The sequence below is a fragment of the Phyllosticta citribraziliensis genome, assembly GCF_038025025.1.
Source record: "Phyllosticta citribraziliensis strain CPC 17464 chromosome Unknown J3D65scaffold_14, whole genome shotgun sequence".
Classification (NCBI taxonomy): Eukaryota; Fungi; Ascomycota; class Dothideomycetes; order Botryosphaeriales; family Phyllostictaceae; genus Phyllosticta; species Phyllosticta citribraziliensis.
In genome coordinates this window covers 353,417-372,569 of record NW_027117351.1, presented here as the reverse complement: position 1 = coordinate 372,569, position 19,153 = coordinate 353,417, and the positions used below count along the sequence as shown (strand labels likewise).

At 57.0% G+C, this 19,153-nt stretch overlaps 6 protein-coding genes across 6 annotated transcripts; 4 read left to right on the top strand and 2 right to left on the bottom strand.

Annotated features, from left to right (window-relative positions):
* Window positions 1-378: 378 nt before the first annotated feature.
* Window positions 379-2,605, top strand: J3D65DRAFT_640674 (phosphoglucomutase-like protein). Its single transcript, XM_066801819.1, has 3 exons — window positions 379-522; window positions 757-1,058; window positions 1,119-2,605. Exons 1-3 carry the CDS (start codon window positions 470-472, stop codon window positions 2,426-2,428), a joined length of 1,665 nt encoding a protein of 554 aa, XP_066650500.1. The 5' UTR covers window positions 379-469; the 3' UTR covers window positions 2,429-2,605.
* Window positions 2,606-3,408: 803 nt separating this feature from the next.
* Window positions 3,409-4,889, top strand: J3D65DRAFT_648382 (oxysterol binding protein-like protein; the record flags this gene model as incomplete). The annotated part of the gene is made up of 5 exons (XM_066802385.1): window positions 3,409-3,477; window positions 3,568-3,887; window positions 3,947-4,055; window positions 4,107-4,756; window positions 4,778-4,889. 5 exons carry the CDS (start codon window positions 3,409-3,411, stop codon window positions 4,887-4,889), a joined length of 1,260 nt encoding a protein of 419 aa, XP_066650499.1.
* Window positions 4,890-5,997: 1,108 nt separating this feature from the next.
* Window positions 5,998-8,744, bottom strand: J3D65DRAFT_151092 (major facilitator superfamily domain-containing protein). The gene is made up of 7 exons (XM_066794084.1): window positions 8,557-8,744; window positions 8,380-8,503; window positions 8,280-8,333; window positions 7,690-8,232; window positions 7,205-7,633; window positions 7,058-7,151; window positions 5,998-7,003 (listed from the first exon to the last, which is right to left on the bottom strand). The coding sequence occupies exons 1-7, from the start codon at window positions 8,636-8,638 to the stop codon at window positions 6,380-6,382; spliced, it is 1,950 nt and encodes a 649-aa protein (XP_066650498.1). The 5' UTR covers window positions 8,639-8,744; the 3' UTR covers window positions 5,998-6,379.
* Window positions 8,745-9,711: 967 nt separating this feature from the next.
* Window positions 9,712-11,393, bottom strand: J3D65DRAFT_151189 (uncharacterized protein). Its single transcript, XM_066794086.1, has 2 exons — window positions 11,248-11,393; window positions 9,712-11,171 (listed from the first exon to the last, which is right to left on the bottom strand). Exons 1-2 carry the CDS (start codon window positions 11,299-11,301, stop codon window positions 10,068-10,070), a joined length of 1,158 nt encoding a protein of 385 aa, XP_066650497.1. The 5' UTR covers window positions 11,302-11,393; the 3' UTR covers window positions 9,712-10,067.
* A 1,017-nt stretch (window positions 11,394-12,410) lies between these two features.
* J3D65DRAFT_640655 (RING finger domain protein) lies at window positions 12,411-16,299 on the top strand. Its single transcript, XM_066801818.1, has 2 exons — window positions 12,411-12,830; window positions 12,980-16,299. The coding sequence occupies exons 1-2, from the start codon at window positions 12,771-12,773 to the stop codon at window positions 15,944-15,946; spliced, it is 3,027 nt and encodes a 1,008-aa protein (XP_066650496.1). The 5' UTR covers window positions 12,411-12,770; the 3' UTR covers window positions 15,947-16,299.
* J3D65DRAFT_640653 (uncharacterized protein) lies at window positions 16,210-18,079 on the top strand. The gene is made up of 4 exons (XM_066801817.1): window positions 16,210-16,568; window positions 16,648-16,900; window positions 16,969-17,383; window positions 17,459-18,079. Exons 1-4 carry the CDS (start codon window positions 16,449-16,451, stop codon window positions 17,898-17,900), a joined length of 1,230 nt encoding a protein of 409 aa, XP_066650495.1. The 5' UTR covers window positions 16,210-16,448; the 3' UTR covers window positions 17,901-18,079.
* Window positions 18,080-19,153: the final 1,074 nt, after the last annotated feature.

Here is a 19,153-nt window from a genome sequence, read left to right as displayed (position 1 = left end):
TTGTGAAAGATGATCCTGAAGTCACCATGTTCGATGGATGGGAATGGCACCGGGAGCTGTCGAGATTCAGTGGCATCATGGTGTCAAAAATAGCACGCGGAAGACTCAGTCGTGACCTGACTGAGGTAGAGTTGGAGACGTGGCGGGTGGCAGGGTTGGCGTCTCGACGTGCAGAGGATCATGCTCCATGGCCTCTCAACAGTCGCGCGTGTAACAGGATGTCGTCCGCGATGGTCTTGATTGGTTGACGGGAAAGGTTCGTCGGGGTTCCAAGAGGGCAGAGACGGTGGGGTTGACGCGGTGACAGGGGGTCTGCAGCGGCGGGCGCCCGGACATGAGCTTGGACGTCTCCCTCGTCCTCCCACCGTACCAACTCGCCCGCCTCCTTCTTCTCAACTCACAACTACACCCACTCCTCTCCTGCGTCTCTCCCACCATCGTACCCTCGTTTACCTCCCAAGCAATCACCATGAGCGTCAAGACCGTCTCCTTCACCGCTTTTCCCGACCAGAAGCCCGGAACGTAAGTCTGCACCGTGCCCCGCGGCGTCCAACTGGCTATTCGAAGCCTTTGCCGACCCCAATTGCTCCTCCCTTTGCTCGAGCTCCTTGAAGAGCCCGGGAGCGTCAATTCAGGCCACTGGGTGGCTGCATTCACGCTCGAGTGCTCAATCTCGAGCGTCTCTGCTCTATTCCAACCCCCCACCTTGCCCCGCTTCACCCCTCTGAGCTTCGAGCTAACCTGGTAGCTTTGCAGCTCCGGTCTTCGCAAGAAGGTCAAGGTCTTCCAGAAGGCTCACTACAGCGAGGCCTTCGTCACCTCTATCCTCCTCTCCATCCCCGAAGGCGTCCAAGACAGCACCCTCGTCATTGGCGGCGATGGCCGCTACTGGAACCCCGAAGTCACCCAACTGATCGCCAAGATCGGTGCGGCATACGGCGTCAAGAAATTGATCATTGGCCAAGGTGGCATTCTGAGCACACCCGCTGCCAGCCATGTCATTCGCATTCGCAAGGCCACTGGCGGCATTCTGCTGACGGCCAGCCACAACCCCGGTGGTAAGTGGGAGCTGAGACGCACTTTTCTTTTGGGGCCTTGTATTCTCTGACACGAAGCAGGACCCGAGGAGGACTTTGGCATCAAGTACAACCTTGCCAATGGTGCTCCGGCCCCCGAGACCGTCACCAACAAGATCTTTGAGACGTCCAAGACGCTTGCCGAATACAAGATCGCCGACATTCCCGACGTCGACTTGAACAAGATTGGCACCAGCACGTACGGCCCGCTCGAGGTTGAGATTATCCACTCGACCGAGGACTACGTCAACTTCATGAAGGAGATTTTCGACTTTGACTTGATCAAGTCTTTCCTCAAGGAACACCCCGACTTCAAGATTCTCTTTGACGGCCTGAACGGTGTCACTGGCCCGTACGGCATCGACATCTTTGAGAAGGAGCTCGGACAAAAGGGCAGCACGCAAAACTGCATCCCCAAGCCCGACTTTGGCGGCCACCACCCCGACCCCAACCTCGTCTACGCCAAGTCTCTGGTCGACGTTGTTGACCAAAAGGGCATCCACTTTGGTGCCGCCTCTGACGGAGATGGTGACCGCAACATGATTTACGGCGCCAACGCGTTCGTCTCCCCCGGTGACAGCTTGGCCATCATTGCTCACCACGCCGAGCTCATCCCCTACTTCAAGAAGCAGGGCGTCTACGGCCTGGCCCGCTCCATGCCCACCTCGGGTGCCGTCGATCTTGTTGCCAAGGCCAAGGGCCTGAGCAGCTACGAGGTGCCCACCGGCTGGAAGTTCTTCTGCGGTCTCTTTGACGCAAACAAGATGAACATTTGCGGCGAGGAGAGCTTTGGTACCGGCTCCAACCACATCCGTGAGAAGGATGGTCTGTGGGCCATTGTTGCCTGGCTCAACATTCTCGCTGGTGTCGGCCAGAAGACTGGCACCACGCCCAGCATTAAGTCGATCCAGGAGGACTTCTGGAAGACGTACGGCCGCGTCTACTTTACTCGCTACGACTACGAGGGCTGCGAGACGGAGGGCGCCAACAAGGTCATTGCCAATATCAAGGAGCTGATTACGACCAAGAAGGACGAGTTCATTGGCTCGACTGTCAAGGGCAGGAAGGTGGTCGAGGCCGACGACTTTTCGTACACGGACCTGGATGGCAGCGTCAGCAAGAACCAGGGCATCTACGTCAAGTTCGACGATGGCAGCAGGATAGTGGTGCGTCTCTCGGGCACGGGCTCCAGCGGAGCAACCATCCGTCTGTACGTTGAGAAGTTTGAGGGTGAGGCCAGCAAGCTTCTCATCGACACGCAAGAGTATCTCAAGGACAATGTGGACCTTGCGACGGGCCTGCTGAAGCTGGAGGAGTACACGGGCCGCAGCGAGCCTACGGTCAAGACCTAGATTGTTTCGGACTGTGACGAATGATGACTGCGAGCATACAGACAGAGTGCTTTTGCATTGTATCTAGGACCATGAGGAGCTTGGCACGTGGGGGGCCGCCTACCCAGCTGAAAACAAAATAAGACGTCATACAACCCCAGAGCCGCGCTTAGTCACCGAAGCCGTGCATGCACAACCACTTGACTCCCTGTGTCTATCCTTTGGGGAGGTCGAATGCTCCACATGTTTTCAGAGGAGATGACTCGGGCTTTTGCTTCGCAACTGCGCCTTGAGCGCATTCTTCAATTTGTGCTGACTTCCTAGATGCATCACGTGTGAGCCAGGCGATCAGTCGGTGGATCGTGAGATGGTCGGAGCGATTTCGGGTTGGGGACGGTGATGATCACGGGGGTGCTCAGAAGGAGTAGTTGATCGAAAGGGGAGGTGTGCTCATTTGCAAGAGATTTTGAGCATCTGTCCCCTGCCACGCCTTTTGCCCAAGCCTTGTCCAGTGCTTCGTCTTGGTGGGCAGCGGGGGAGAGGCACAGCAAAAGCAAAAAAAGAAAAAAGCCAAAGCTGGATACGGTAATGAGATTTCGGGTAATGTTGTCAGCTGCGGAGCTGCGGGCGGTGGAACAGCTAGCGTAGTGTGTACTTGTCGAGTGACGGCGACGTGCGTTTGTTTTAGCGCGCAGGACGAGGCCAAGGGACCACGGCAGCATGACAGGGCAGCGTGAAGAAGTGAAGTTGAGCAGAAACAAAGGCGGGATGATGGCCGTTCAGGTGGGCGAGTGAACCTGAACCCTGGCCGCATGAGGTGTTTATCCTTGGATAGCTTGTCCGAAGTAATGACGACTATGGCTACCTAAGCCACCCGGACACCCACTTCGGTCGGTCCCTCAACATCATCTCACCTTTGCCCCTCGATTTCAACCGCCTGTCCTCCTCTACGCCCTCCTCCCAACTCTCCCCCTCCGCCAATTCCAAGAAATCACAACACCATGTCCTCAGCCGATACAGGTTCGGCCGTCCCTCCGCAGTCGCGGGGGTCCTGGTCCTCATTCCTCAAGGTGAGGGCGCACCTAGATACTTGTCTTTGCCGAGCCTTGCTCTCACTCATGTACCTGGACCATGCTTGCTGACCATGGCTTTTCTCGCAGTCTGTCGCCTCATTCAACGGCGATTTGTCGTCCATGACGGCGCCGCCCTTCATCTTGAGCTCCACCTCCCTCACCGAATTCTCGAGCTACTGGGCAGAGCACCCGCGCTTATTCGTCGCCCCGGCCAGCGCTCAAGACCCCGCCGAGCGCGCCCTCCTCGTCCTCAAGTGGTTCCTCAGCACCCTCAAGCAACAATACGCCAGTCGGAGCGAGAAGCTGGGCAGCGAAAAGAAGCCGCTGAATCCCTTTCTGGGCGAGCTGTTCCTGGGAAAGTGGGAGGATGATGCAGGAACAACCCAGCTCATCAGCGAGCAGGTCAGGTACGCAGCCCCGAATTCCACTCGTGAAGGAGGGGTCATGTTGCTGACTATGGCGTCAGCCACCACCCACCCGTGACGGCATACTCGATTTGGAACGACCAGCACGGCGTGCGCCTGTCTGGCTACTGCGGCCAAAAAGCTTCCTTTTCGCGGACCATCAACATCAAGGTAATTGTTTCCGTACCTGCATCCGCACCATGGCGCTGACTCGTCACAAAGCAAGTCGGCCACGCGCTCCTGCACCTCGACGCCTTTGACGAAGACTACCTAATCACGCTACCCTCGCTGCACATCGAAGGCCTCATCACGGGCTCGCCATACGTCGAGCTCAACTCAAAATCCTACATCACCTCGTCTTCGGGCTACACGGCCAAGATCGACTACAGCGGCAAGGGCTGGATCAGCGGCAAGAGAAACAGCTTCATCGCAACGCTGTACCCCTCGGACAAGACGGAAAAGGACGCCGTGTACTCGATCGACGGGCAATGGACCGACCAATTCACCATCCGCAAGGGCAGCTGCAAGTCCAAGGACGTAATCGACACGTACGACGCCAAGTCCAGCAAGACGACGCCGCTGTCCGTGGCACCCGTCGAGCAGCAAGGCGAGCTCGAGTCGCGCCGGGCATGGCAAAAGGTCGCCCAAGCCATCGCACGAGGCGACATGGACACGACGGGGCGCGAAAAGTCGTTCATCGAGAACCAGCAGCGCGAGCTGCGGCGCAAGGAGCGCGAGGACGGGCGCGAGTGGGAGCGGCGCTACTTCACAAAGGCCGAACAGAACCCCGTCTTCGAGAAGCTGGCAAAGGTCATCGAGGAGCCCGTCGAGGCCGACAAGACCAACGGCGTGTGGAGCTTTGATGGCGCCAAGTTTGAGCAGTGGGGTGATAGGCCGCGCAATTGGGCCGATTGCGGCGCGAGGCGGCCGGACGAGCAGCCGCTGGCTGAGGGTAATGGCAATGGGAATGGTAATGGGGCGGCGGCTACTAAGAACGGCGCTTGATGAGCGTGGCTGTGCTGAATTGTGTGGTTACAAAGCGGTGCCATGGCGCGGCAGTCGAGTGTTGGGGCAGCGAGCGCTAGCCTCCGTTCAACGAGGTGGTAGTAGTGCGCGAGCGAGCCAGCCAGCCAACACATCGAGGTATTGATGCGGATTCATATTACTCGACTGTGCGCACCGTGGGTCTGTCTGTCTTCTGGTCTGGTTACGTCGTCTTGGGTTGTCCTTGTCCTCGTCATCGTCTGCGTCTGCGTCCTACCACCTACCTAGTCGTCATCCTTTTCTCTCTCCGTCTTCTTCTTCATTGTCCCTTTTATCCTCTTCTTTCGCAGGCAACACCTACCTTACCTGACGATGTATCAACGTACCTACCTACCTACCTACCTATTTACCTTGCCACATGATGACGCCGCTGTCCCATCACTGTGTGCAAACCACATATCTATCTATTTCTCTCCATAGTCATATCCGTCTACATCATTCATCTCTATTCTCATACTCCGCCCCTCCCTCCATCTTTCTCTCATTTGCCTCGAGCGTTTGGTGCAGCTCATTTCATTTCATTTCACTTCAGCTCAGTTTAGCTCAGTACAGTTTAGTCTAGTCTACTGGCGCGCGCGGGTGGAATCGAATTCATCAACATAGACATCTATTATCTACCTCTTTATATGCCTGGGTTTGTGTGATTGTGATTTTGATGGCATGGGAGTGATGCTGTCTATTGCTCTGTTGCGTGGAGGGAAGGGGAGGGAGGGAGGGAGCAGTTGGCAAGGGGTTGTTGGCCCTTGGGATTTGTTTCACTCTCGTCCTCCTCGCCCTTGCATGATAGGTAGGCATGTTGTTTCCCTCAACACCCACGCTATGGTTTGGCTGCAGCAATACATGGACACTTCCTGGTCGCAACCACAGCGATGTTGTAGTGGTATGTAGTCATTGGATGCCCGTTAGGCGCAGGCATATGTAGCAGAAGTGGATAAACAAACATTTCATAAATAATACTAGGCGCACTGTCATTGCCGGGCGGCCTAGTTTGTTTCGACACCCATGGGCTGTAGAAAGATGGGGAGGAGGGGAAGGGCAGGGAGATTGGTGTGGGGTTTATTGGGGGTTAGGGGTGGAGTTTCCCCGCCAGAGACAGGGACGCCGATGAAGGGAGCATTAATTCACCGCGATGGTCGCGCCCCGTCAGCCATGATGGTTGGGCTTAGAGAGCTATATCGTTCATTACTGCAGCTAGACGTAGGGCAGTCTCGTTTCTTTCGCATCTATTTCTATCCCACTCCATCCCTTTTTTCTCGGAACTCCAACCCTGCCGCAACCTGGACTCGTCGAATGATATAGAAACGCCAGAGAAGATGCAGATGCGACGCGTATAAATGTGCCATTATACGGAGACATAAAAAATCGAAACAATGCAATGCAAAATAATGCAAAAGACGGGGAAGCACTTCTCGCTCGCCCGCTCGTTCACTGACTGCAGCCAGCCAACCAGTCTACGAGTACGTCTTATCCCGGCCGCTGGCCTCGCCTGTTGGCGACCTGCCACGCGCCGGCGTGCCCGGCGCGCTCGTCATCGCCATATCACGCACGCTGTGCGCGGGCGTCTGGGCGGGCGAGCGCATAGACACGGGACTCAAGACGCCAGTGGGGGTAGCAGCATTGGAGCCCCTGGGGGTAGCCCTGCCCCTGCCACCGCCGGCGCCCCAATGGCCACGCATGGCATCGATGTAGCTGGTCGCGCGGGAGCCCATGCCGGGCCTGCTGCCACGAGAGCGGGCGCTGTTGGCGCGGCTCTTGCTGCGCTCCTCGACGCTCTTCTCGTACGTGGCGCGGCTCTTGCTGCGCGCCTCCATCTCGTCCGTGTCGTACGTCGCCTCGCGCATGAACGGCGACCGGTTGCGGATGTCCTCGCCGCGCAGCAGGATCAGGATCGGCGCCAGCGACAGCACCAGCCCGATGAAGCCCAGCAGCGACGACGCCCATTGGAACCCGAGGTTCGTGTACAACGATTGCGATGCGAGTGGCAGGAAGGCGCCGAAGGCGTTGCGGCCGAGTGATGCTGCTGAGAGGGCCGAGGCGGCGTACTTTTCGTAGGCGTCGGCGAGGTAGTTTACCACCTGCGTGCGGAGTTAGTTTTTGTGGTGGAGAGTAGAGAGGGATGGGGAGCTTACGGCCATGTAGATTTCGTAGATGCCGAGACCGACGGCACCGATTCCGATCGTGGGCACGATCCAGTGGACGTCGGGGTAGCTGGACCATCCGTACCTGTTGCGGGCAGTTAGCTTTGTCCAACGACGTGAACCGAGGGAGAGCCATACCAGAACAAACCAGCAGTAAAGATCAAGCTACCAGGGACAGCAAAATAAAGACGCGCTTCCGGAATCGGCTTGCCGGGGCGCTCCTTATTCGAGCTGGCAGACCGCAGGTAGAGCATGTCTTGAAGCGGGTTGATAATAGTTCCGACGAGCGCACCGGCCGACAGCGCGAGTTGGACCAGTCCCGTCGACATGACGCCAAAGTTGTAGCACTCCTGGAAGACCTGGACGACGGAGCTCTGGAAGAGGAATAGGATGCCCCAGGCAAAGGCAATCCACATGGTGAAGCTGAAGACGACCCATTCGGTGAACAGCATCTTTGTCGGCCGCTTGAACGACGTCTTGAGCGAGTCCCAGATTTTGGGTTTGTCGAGCTCGGCTTTGGCGTAGGCGTTGGTCCTGCCTTGCTTGCGCAGCTTCTTTGCCTTGGCACTGGTGAGACTGTGAGCAAGTGTCCGACGGTCAAAAAGCAGTTGACTGCAACTTACGCCAAGATTAGATCTCCTCTGGTCTCGTTCAGAATAAACCAAAAGATGGGGAGCATTCCACCGTCAAAGGCCAGCTGGATCCAGAAAATCCAGCGCCAGTACATCTCCGAAGCAATGGCCGATCCGATGAATGGTCCAAGAGCGATACCAACGACACTGGTCAAGCCGAAGATGCTCATGGGGATACTGCGGGCGCGGTCGCCCTTCCAAATATCTGTAATCGTTCCACCAACAATGTTGATTGATACAGAGGAGGCGCCTCCTCCGAAGAAACGGGTGACGATCAGGGTCGCAAAGTTGGGCGCAGTAGCCGAAGGAATCAGCCAGATGAGGAACAGAATGTATGCGCCAAAGTAGCCCGGCATGCGGCCGCTCGTCTCGGTCAGGGGGACGAAGATTAGGGGGAAGAGGGCGGCTCCGATGTTCCAGGAGGTCGTTGCCCAAAAGAGCCAGGGAAAGTTGTCTTGGCTAATGTTGAATCTTTGCTCCATTTGCGTGTTGCCGCCACCGTAGGCTCCTGCAGGTAGGCCGGTCAAGATAGAACTGCTCTTGTCAGTAAAGCTCCTTGGAACGGCCAGCGTGGGACTTACATGAAGCACACGGTAATGGTCAAGATCCATTTCTTCGATAGGGACCAATTGAACCTGTCTTTGTCAGAATTGGTTTGTCCGTGGACACTGTCTAACATACGGATTCGCTGGGTCGTCTGGTCCTTCCCAGTCTACGATCTCAACGTTGAGGTCTTTCTTGGTGGGCGAGCGTCCTCGTTCTCGCTCTTCCTTGTGTGCTTGTCTGTCCGCGGTAGGTTGTGCAGCTGGGAAGTTGTCAGCCACCGAAAGCAATCGCGCATCTGACCAGGCTACTAACATAGCTGAACACGATTCGAGGGTTGGGGGCGATCCCGGACGGTCTCAGCCCTTTCAACGTCTGGCATCTCGTCTTTTGCCATATTTTTCGGTTGGGATGTCCCAGGATTCAGGGACTGGGTGTGGCGCTATCAAAGCAGGAAGATACAAGTTGATGAAGGTAGGGGAAGCACCAGGACCTTGAGGTGCAAGTAGTTTTAACAGTCTTCTCCAGACAGGGAAACGACTTTCTTTGCTCCATCTTTCATGGGAGAAAGAGGTATGACGTTACTGCTGATCCAAGCATCATTGCATCACTACCCGCGATGCGCGTGCTGTGGCTGTAGCCAAGGCCGTTCGGCGATATTATTTTCACCACTCGTGGTTGGAGATGGTGGCAAAGTCAAAATATCCATGGACAAGCCGTTCAAAGTACCGTCTCTTGAATGCCATTCGTAGACTGGCGATTTGGCTTTCTGCTGCGTTTTTCAGCAAAGCACATTTCGTAGCCAGATACGAAGATTGTAAAGTTGACATCACAGTGGACCAAAAAAGCCATGTTCGCTTCGGACCGAGTTTTCGCAGAAGATCTCCCGCAAGCGCAGCAGCCACGGGATGAACCGCAGAGACGGAGGAAACGGCTTTAATGTCAATCCTATGGACCAGAGCGCCGTTCTACGGACATTGCTAGAGACCGGAAGTTGTCGTGGAGCCGTTTTCATTAAGCGAAAACAAGACTGCTTGCATTTAGAACCCACTTACAGATAAGAACATGCAAGTATCAGACAACTGGCATCTGAGAGACACGCCGGTCATGATTACGAATATCTCGTGATTTTGCGGTGTCTGTAAGCGCACGCTTGTCGCCACTTAATCATGCAGCTTGTCAACAGCGGTTCCGAAGGTGCCGGCGGAGGTTATCCAGCATGTTCTACGCAGGCCCTTTCCTTACTGGTCAGTTAGCACGATACAAACGGTACGCCTCAGTAATCTTGCCAAAGCTAGTGGCAATCATTGGCCCAACTTGCTGATGGCCTCTGCAGAGTAGAACAAGCAAAAGGTTGCCAGGCGGTACGAAATATGTGAGGCTCCACGGAGTACGGTGTAGCATCACTGATAAGGGTCCTCCGAAAATCTGGAAGGACGTCTCGAACCCGGTGCAAATCCGACGTCAGTCGCAGCGATCCAGTGCGTTGGGTGCGAGTCGAAACTCGTCCGGAGATATCCGTTCCACGTCATTGCTCCTTCACGTGATGAACCGACTGATGGAAAGGGACGAATCGTATGCGGTCCTTTGACTCAGTCGTGGTTGGTGTTTGCGAAGGGAAACTCAGTCCGACCGAGGGTTGAGATGGGAGGTCCTGGACGAGAAGCCACGGAATGCCGACGGGGAGGCTCCATTGCCATCAAATGGAGACTAGACAGATTCGTGACCGCGGCAGATGCAAAGGTCTCAGCGAGTTCTGATCTCGTTTGAAAAGGCGTCGTTGAGGAATAGCGAGAAATGTGCAGGTGCTTGAGAGGGGAGTCGTGTCAGCTTTTGGGCCAGTACAGTTTGCATCGGGTTGCATTGTCGGCTCCAGGAATTCCAGAAAGCGGAAACTGAAAAACGGTCATCCAAGCGTTGAACTGAAGCCGGCTAAGAGTAAGTGTGATGGACAGGGAGAGGTGGTGTGATGAAGATGGAGTGGAAAAAGTCCAAGACGCGGCGGAATTTGTCGTCGGCCAACGAGAGCAGCGGCAACGGGTTCTTCGAGCCTCGGCGAGAGCCCAAAAGAGCTGGCCGCATAGAATTGAACATGGCGAAGAAAATCCCGCCGGAACAAACGACAAAGTGTCTGCTGAGGTGGGCTGACCGTCGGCCATTCCGCCCTGGGCGCGCCCGAGGTTCCGCGTCGGCTTTCTTCCGACGGGAGTTGCGAGACGAGACTCTTCGGCTTCCCGCTTCCGCACCACACGGCAATGCCGTATATGTATCAGACCATCGAACCACCCACCGCCTCCCCGTCCCATCTCACACCACCACCGCAGCGACCACCCCGCTCCTGTGACTCCCGGCTCTGTTGCATCTCGGACGTTTGCGGGCCGTTCCGCCCTTTGCAGTGCTCCAACTGCTGGACCACACCCGCGCGACAATGCCGTTCCTCCCACCATGACACGGCGCGGAATTGCCATCTTCCCTCTCCCACGTTGATCCGTCTCATGCCGAACTCGGGAGTCCACCTCGGGATCCGTTCTCCCTGGCAGCTCCCGCCGCCCTGACATTCCCGACCCCTCGCCTGATAGCTCACCTGTTGTGCGCGCCCCTTGCGCCCTCACTCCCGCCGCGCCAGTCCACAACCTCGTGATTTCGACCCGCCAGTGGTACGACTGTGGCCATATGTCGCTCCGCGTTTCGCACTCGGCCGCCAGTTTCCGACCTTTGCTCTGAAAATGAGCCGGAATTGAGGTCCGCACTTTGCCGACTACGTTGGAAGTTGTTGGAAAATTGCTGCTTTGGGGGATCTGCAGGGGGCATAAACGGGATTGAGGGGGTGGGGAAGCGTGATCTGGTTCGGCTTTCCCGATTACGGTTCCTGTCTGCCGTTGTGCGGGGCCGGAAGATTGTTCGACTCCTCTGGCTCTGGCTTCCCGACTCTTCCATGGCCAGAGGTTAAGTCATTCGACACTCTTATGTAGACTCCGCGTCATGCTTTGCACCAAGGAAACTTACCGACGACACTCTCACGACCTTCTCAACGCTCCCCGGGTGGACTGTCCGGCGCATCTCCAATCCTCGTCAATATCACTGTCCCGGAGCCCTTTCGAACCCAACCGCCATTGGCGTCGTCAACCGAGCCTCCTAGTTGTAAGCACTTCTTCGATGCCTGGTGAGAAACCTGAATCGAGATCCGACCATCAATCGGAACCATCCATCCGTCCTTGACAAGGTCGTTAGAGACTGGGCGGGTATGCCCACCGTACAGCGTCTATCGTTCAGCTGGGTCTAAATTTACGACCCACGCTGCTCGGGTTTCGACCTTGTCAATACGCCACAGTCCTCTCTTGTCATGGAGCAGGCGAAGAACGAAGTTTGGAACCACACTCAGGAGGATTGGAACGTCTTACGCCATTGGGCCCTGTACGTGAGTAATATTGTCTTCCCAGGTGATTCCATCGGTGTCTCCGGTTTCTTGGCCGAACTCGTCACGTCTATTGGAGTTTTTTTCCAGCTCTTTCGGTGAGGCCGTTGTAAAATCTTCATCTTCGACCAGGTATGTCCTTGTTGGTCAATGACGTCACTCGAGATGGTTTTCGGGGCTAGGCGTCAAGGAGTCGGGATACACGATTGTGGTCTTTGCGAACCAGAGGTTGCATGCTTTTCACCTCTATCCACGCTGTGAGCTTGAATGATGTTCGATCTCAGAGTATTGGGGAACGATAATCGCTTCTTCCTCGTGCTGGTTCCCGCAACAACTTGTTCGTTGCCCCACCATGGTAGGTGCCAAGATGAATGGTACATCCCGGTACTGTGGATGCATCAAGAAGCACATCTTCACTCTTGGGAGCTGTGGTTTACTGCCACGGCTGTGCCTTGGCAGCTTTCATTCGCCACCACAGCTATCTCGGGAACTGTCGTTCTCTGCTGCAGCCAAATGCCGAGCTCTGATGACGTGGTAAGCGGGCGAGGGGACAGCTGAAAAGATGGTTAAGGGTCTAGGATGACCCCCGTAGTGTTTTTGAAGGATGCACGTGCCGAAGCGTTCCTGCGTCGAACCTGAGGACCGGATTTCGGGTATGGAACAGTGATTGGAAGGCCGGTGGCAGGGAGGAGCCAATAGACGCGCTGGAGGCATAGCAGAGCGACTCAAGTCAATATGGGATAGGATGAAAAAGCGTTGTGTAGCAGCGCAGTCCAGCCATGATGCCGGGTGCCTGACTGGCGGGGCAGAGACGACTCCGCTCTGGCTGCCGTGATACGTGCCAACAGAGCCGCCATCCAGCTGACTTTTGAACGACTTGTCCTCTTCAAGTCATGGGCCAGGAGAGGAGCCGTCCCGTCATCGCCGTCCTGTCAGCACCATCACAGCCGTTGCCGCGGGGAATAGACGCTGCACTAACCAGGAAGCTCGCCTTGTACGGAGCCGCCGAAGCTGAGCTGACATTGGGCGAATGGCGAGCGTCTCCCTACCTTAACCGCTGCCGCTCTCCGCTGCTGGTCTCGCTCTCACACCACCCAACTCCTGGCCGTCCGTCATGGCTGAGGCGTCGCGCTCCGGGCCTCTGGAAAGTCTGGAGAAGGAGCTGTCGTGCTCGGTAAGTTCTGAGCTGCCGCGCGTGGTTGAGGCACCAAGCGTCAGAGCGCTCGGCGGCGCGTCCGCTCCGCACCGCACCCGCTCTGCCCACCACACCTCCCCGCCATTCCTCTCCCCAGGCTAATCATTGCGCGCCTCTGGCTGCACCAGATTTGCACCGACGTCTTGTACCAGCCGCTCACCCTGCTGGACTGTCTGCACACCTTTTGCGGCGCCTGCTTGAAAGAATGGTTTTCATGGCAGGCTCAGAGCGCCACCTCCCTCCACCCGTACACCTGCCCGTCGTGCCGCGCCTCGGTCCGCGCCACGCAGCCAAATGCCACCGTCACGACTCTCTTGGACATGTTCCTCCAGACAAATCCTGGCCGGGGCAAGACGGAGCGCGAAAAGGATGACATGCGCAAGGTCTACAAGCCGGGCGACAATGTCATGCCCAAGCTGAGACGGAGGCAAGACTCGAGCGATGAAGAGGACCGTAGGCTCATGGACCAAGTGCGCTTACTGAGCCTCGAAGATGCTGGAGTCGGCAATAGTAGTACCCTGAGCCCGCCGCCGGACCGCAGGAGGCGGTTGCGGAGTCAAGAGCAAAGCAGAGAGCGAAGTCAGGATCGCGACAGGAGACGCAGGGAGCGGGATGGCTCGAGAGCAGCGCAACTTGGCAGCACTGAGTCGCCGCGATCTCCACCCCCACCAAGACACGTGGAGCATCAGTCCAGCTTGCGATCTTTGCTCAGCGCCTCGGATATAGACACGCAAGAGATGGAGGATGAAATTATGCGCCAAATCCGGGAAGAGGGGTTGCTGGACGGCATTGATCTTGACAATATCGACGTATCGCAAGAGGAAGAAATCACCGAAAGAATTGCAGAGGCATTTAGGAGAAGGCAGAGAGATAGGGATAGAGCAAGAGCTAGGCATCATAGGTCCAGGAGTGCCACGCCTTCGAGCTCTGCTGCTGGCTCAGCCGTACACCATTCGGAAGGGGAAGAAAGACCACAAAGGCGACCTCGTCCAAGGGCCGAAAGTGCTGCTACTCGGGAGGCCATGGCTGAGAGAAATTCGTCTCAGTCGCAAGCTTCTAGACCACCGGCATCCAGACCTCACCTTTTCGACGCGGTGAACCAGGGGACTCGCCATCGCAGAAGATCCTCCAGCCAGGAAGACAGGAGCTCGTCACGGCGGAATCATCATCGTCAGCTTTCGTCTGTCGAGGCCACAGCTCAACGACCGGCCGCACGGTCAGCCACTGATTTGAGCAATCGACCTCAGACTGTTCAGGGGACTTCTGTCGTCGAAAGACGTCGCCGTCCATCCCAAGACGACCGGCGGGCAACTGATCCCCAGGGTGGTCACACTTTTGTCATTCCCAATCGTTCTCATGAACCTTCTCCCCGACGTGCAGGGTTCCTCCCAGATGCCACGAGACCGCACCTTAGCCCTTCACAAGCCGCAAGTCCGCATGCTCCACCCCGCCGCATGTCAGATCTCGGGGCTGCTGCAAGACCGGCCAGGCCTACAAACGACAGCTCGTCGTCACTTTCTCGGGCTCGTAACAGTGCTGACGTACCAAGATCAAGACCATCATCGTCCGATGCCTCAGCACGTCAGTCAACCCTGCATTCCGAGCCGTTTGTAAGCTGCCAAAGCTGCAAGACGACTGGTATCCAGTACGATTTGCACTACAGTTGTGAGAGGTGTCGTGCGGATGATGGAGCCAAACACAGCATTTGCCTTCAGTGCTACCGTTCCGGCGCAGGTTGCAAGCATTGGTTTGGCTTTGGCTCTGCGGCTTGGGCAAAGTACGAGCAAAGAGCTCCCCCTGGCGGATATCGTCCTGGCTACGAACAGCCCCACATCCTCAGTGGGCAACGTTATTTGCGGCCTTCAAGGCCCGCCTGGGGTGATCCTCAAAGCCGTCTGACGGACGAGGATCCTTCAAAACGGTTTCAGTCTGGCGTTTTTTGCGACGTTTGCAATGCATTTGCCAACGGTTGCTACTGGAAGTGCGATGTGTGCAACGAAGGGGCATGGGGTTTCTGCAACGACTGCGTAAACCAAGGCAGACATTGCACGCATCCCCTCCTCCCGCTCCATCACGGTGCATCTGCCTCCTCTCGAAGCAACCCAACATCACCGCCATCCACCGCCAACACCCCGGCCATTACACCCAAGTCCGCCTCCCTGATCCGCGGGCCTGGCACCGTGCCCTTGGCCAACAAGCTCTTCCGGCCGCTGACCTTCAGCACCGACTGCGACCGCTGCACGTATCCCATCCCGCCCAGCCACACGCGCTTCCACTGCCCGCGCTGCTACGCCGGCAACAGCGACATTTGCAACTCATGCTACCACGGGCTCGTCACGTCTGGCGCCGTCTCGCACGAAAACGGGCCCAACGGCTGGCGACGCTGCCCGCGCGGCCACCGTATGATCGTTGTCGGCTTCGAGGACCGCGACGCTGGCCAGCGCCGCATCGTCACGCGCGACCTTGTCGGTGGCTTTGCCCTGCGTGACGATGACACGCCTGCTTCTCCTGGCGGGTCCTCGATGGTGGTTACCACCCGCTCGAGCCTTGATGGGACTGTGGCGAGCGCTCGGGGTGGCACGCCTTCTTGGTCGTGGCGTGATACAGACGGGACAGTTCGCAAAGCGCGGCCGCGCGCTGCTGCCGCCACTGCTACTGCTGGTGTCTCCAGCGCAACCCTGTCGCGCACGTCGTCCGGGGGCTCAGCATCATCGTCAACCGCCGTGCCCACACTGGCAACAACAGCAACAGCAACAGGCGCCACGCCACCATCAACCTCGTCGTCCTCATCAACGGACGCGACGTCCAACCCGCCCGCCCCAACCTCGACAAGCGGCGCGCCCTCCATTCCCCCAAAGCACCCGCACCACCTGCACCACCACCACCAGCCGCAGGCCTTCCCGCCCGACGGCGGCCTCGGCCTGCGCGCCGTCGCGCTGTGGAGCTACTACCCGGCGCCGCACGTGCGCGACGAGCTCGCCTTCCCCAAGGGCGCCGAGATACGCGAGGCCGAGGACATCAACGGCGATTGGTTCTGGGGCGTGTATGCGGGCACGAAGGGGCTGTTCCCGGGGGCATACGTGCGGGTGCTGTAGGTTTTGAAACGAGAAGAAAGGAGTGGGGGCGGTGGGAAGGGGAGAGGGTTTGGATTTGGGGTGGGCTTTGGAATAGGGGTAGGCCGGGTATGCTTGATGATTTACGCGTCATGGGTTATTGAGTTATGATTGAACGAGCTGGTCGATGTGGGTGGTGGGTGTTTGGAGCGGCGGGTGGATTGGCATTGCGAGGCCGTTTGGAACGGTGGTTTGTGGGGCGGGGACTAGGGGCTAATGTGATTGATCTTGTTTCTGTTATGTTTCCGTTTCGTTTGGTTTGGCTAGGTAGGTACCTACGCTGTTGCTAGGAGCACGCACTACTCCCACATACATATATATATGCCGCATACCGCTACGCACTCCTACCATCCTCCCACGCCATTGTGGTGGCTACCACCAAATGTTGTAGCAATGGGTTGTACGTTACCCAATTCCCGACATCAATGACCGCCAGGTTTTCGACAGCGCAGCACTCGTGTGTATCCTCGCCTTCGTTTAGCCAATGTTCTGTATCACTAGTGTGCTCTCTTATCCAATGTCCAAGTTCTTCCCAAGAAAAAAAGCCCTATTCTTTCTTTCAAGCCGAGCCCGCGCTAACTGCCTACCCAAAAATGCTCGTTGTCTGGTTCAAAGCGTCGTTAGCTCGAAGAAGGGCGTGGTGGGTTGTCGTCGTCGTTTGGGGATGGAGCAGCGGCGCTTACCGTTCATTGCGTCCAAGGCTGAGCCAATTGCTAAGGATATCTTTGGGCCTTTTTTGTCTGGTCGAGCGTGCTGAGCTTGATGATGCCGACGCCGCCGTTCTCGTTCTCGATGGTGCCGTAGAGACTGTTCACTGCAGCTTGCTTGCCTGCCCTGCGCCAGGAGTCGAAAGGCGAGACGATGACGACGACACCAGCCGTCCTCGCGGCACGGTAGATGCGTCTCTCCCGCACTCCACAACCACTCCTCAACCACCTACTCAAGAACCAACAGTCAGCACATCATCATCATCACCAACCCCCACCACAAAAACCTTGCCTCACCTCACCCCCCTCAGTTCCCTTCACCCTCCTCCAGAAGCAACACCACCAAACGCTTCTCAACCCACTCCAGCCGATGGCACGCGACAAAGTACCGCTCGGCCGCGACGTTGTACCGCGTGTTGTACTTGACGGCGCGGCAGCGGCGGCGCAGCATGGCGACGATGGCGGCGTCGAGGTCGCGGACGGCGGTGGCTTTGGCCTGCTGGTACGGCGCCAGGTGCTCGTCGAGCTGCTTGAGCTGGTGCGGCGTGAGGGTGGGTTTCTTTGGTTCTGCTGATGCCGATGCCGCGGTGTTGGGGCTGGGGATGGAGGGAGTGGTGGAGGGAGTGCCGAGTGCGTTGCATGGCGATGGCGCTTTGAGGATGGGCTTGGTGTTGTGCTTGGGACGCAGCGGCAGCGTGATGGACGGAGGCATCTGCGGTCAAGCATCAGCAAAACAATCGACTAGACAAAACAGTCTACTCCACGCGTCAGAGAAGGGCATACGAACGTCGGCAGAAGGCCTCCAGGACGTGGAGAAAGGGGTAAAAAGAAGAGGAAGTGTTGACACTGGAGTGGTGTTTGTAAACAATGCGGGCAGGTGTCTGCCTTTTTGTACACCACGGTATATTTTGGCATCGCCGAGGGTATTGCACGGACCGCTGCCGCCGGTGGTGGTAATGGATGTGATTCACATTCACATTCACATGGCGCGTGCTGGGTTGGCGTCGGCGGCGGTGGTGGTTCTGGTGGTGTTAAAAGGCGTCTTTGCAACCTTCTGGACTTCAACTTTTCACCACCCGGCCTTTCTCAACCTCTTTCAAACGACTCGAGACTTATACCTTTACACCCTCTCAAACCATTCAACACTTATACCTCTATACCTCCTCAATCACTCACCATGTCTGCTTACAACACCTTCGCCCTTGTCCAGCAGTTCGCCGAGGCGATGAGATGCGCCTCGCCTCTCTCATCCTCTGTCGACGTTCCGGTCTCCTCGCGACCCAAGGTCTGGAGGAACGAAAACTGCCCGACCGTGGAGGCGAGCGAATCCATCGACAAGCTCTGCGATCAGGTGGAGGAGCGCTTTGACCTGGGCACCGAGTGCCAGGAGACCAGCGAATGCTCGAGTCCGGCCATGACCCACGACCTGACCTTTGAGGAGAGGTGCAGGAAATTCGACGACCTGGTATACTGGGTCAAGGACTGCCAGCGGCGCCACGCCGAAAAAGGTGAGGGAAATGACGCGACGAAAGAGATCATAGCTAATACCTTGCAGAATCCTTCATCGGTGCGGACGGAAGACTGGTTGGGGAGATGGCGATGAAGCCTCGCTACAGGCTCCGGAACAAAATTCACTCCAAGTTTTTTGCGATCGCCGTCGAGAGCAGTGGTTCCGAGTCGGACGTCAAGACGACCGACGACAAGAAGACTCCCGCTGTCAAGGAGACTCGCCCTGTCACCAAGCGTACTCCGGACAAGCTCTTCCCTCCGAAGAACTTCTCTCCCGCGACGCAGTTCACTCGCACGAAGAAGACCATCCCCGTCAAGAAGGTGTCCTCTGTCAAGCGCGTCACCGGCGAGAAGGACGGTGGGAACAATGGCTACCAGGACGGAGTCCGAGTCAGGGACTTCGCCGTATACAACTACGACACCAAGAAGAAGAGCCTCCCCATCCACAAGAGCACATCCCGCAAGAAGATGGCCTTGGTCAGGTGGACCGACAGCAAGCAGGGCGAGGTCAAGGTCAAGGACTTCGCGTACGCCAACAAGACCAGCAACACCCAAAAGCCGGCCACCACCGCCATGCGCAGCCGCCGAGACGTCTTCTCCGAAGCAGGCTGAGAGAACTCTGGGTATGAGTTGGCCGGTCCTCAGGTAAGCAAAGTCTTCCTTCCTTCTTCCAAAGTTCACTTCAAATTGACTTCTCCCAGGAACTTTGTACAGTAAAAGCCGCGCGAAGGCGACGACACGAAGTCGGAACTGTCGACCGCTTCACCTGGGGTAATACGAGACGGGATGGGACAGCGGTTGTGTACAACTTCGACAAGGGAGCTGATATGGTGGAGGACCTTTTCAAGGATGGTCGACGGGATGGAACGTTTGCTTAGACAGTCAATTGCTCTTGAGCAAGAAATGAAAATACATCTTACCAACATTGCGTGCGTCCCTTCGTGACTCCTATGCAAGTTGGCGAAGCCTCCTT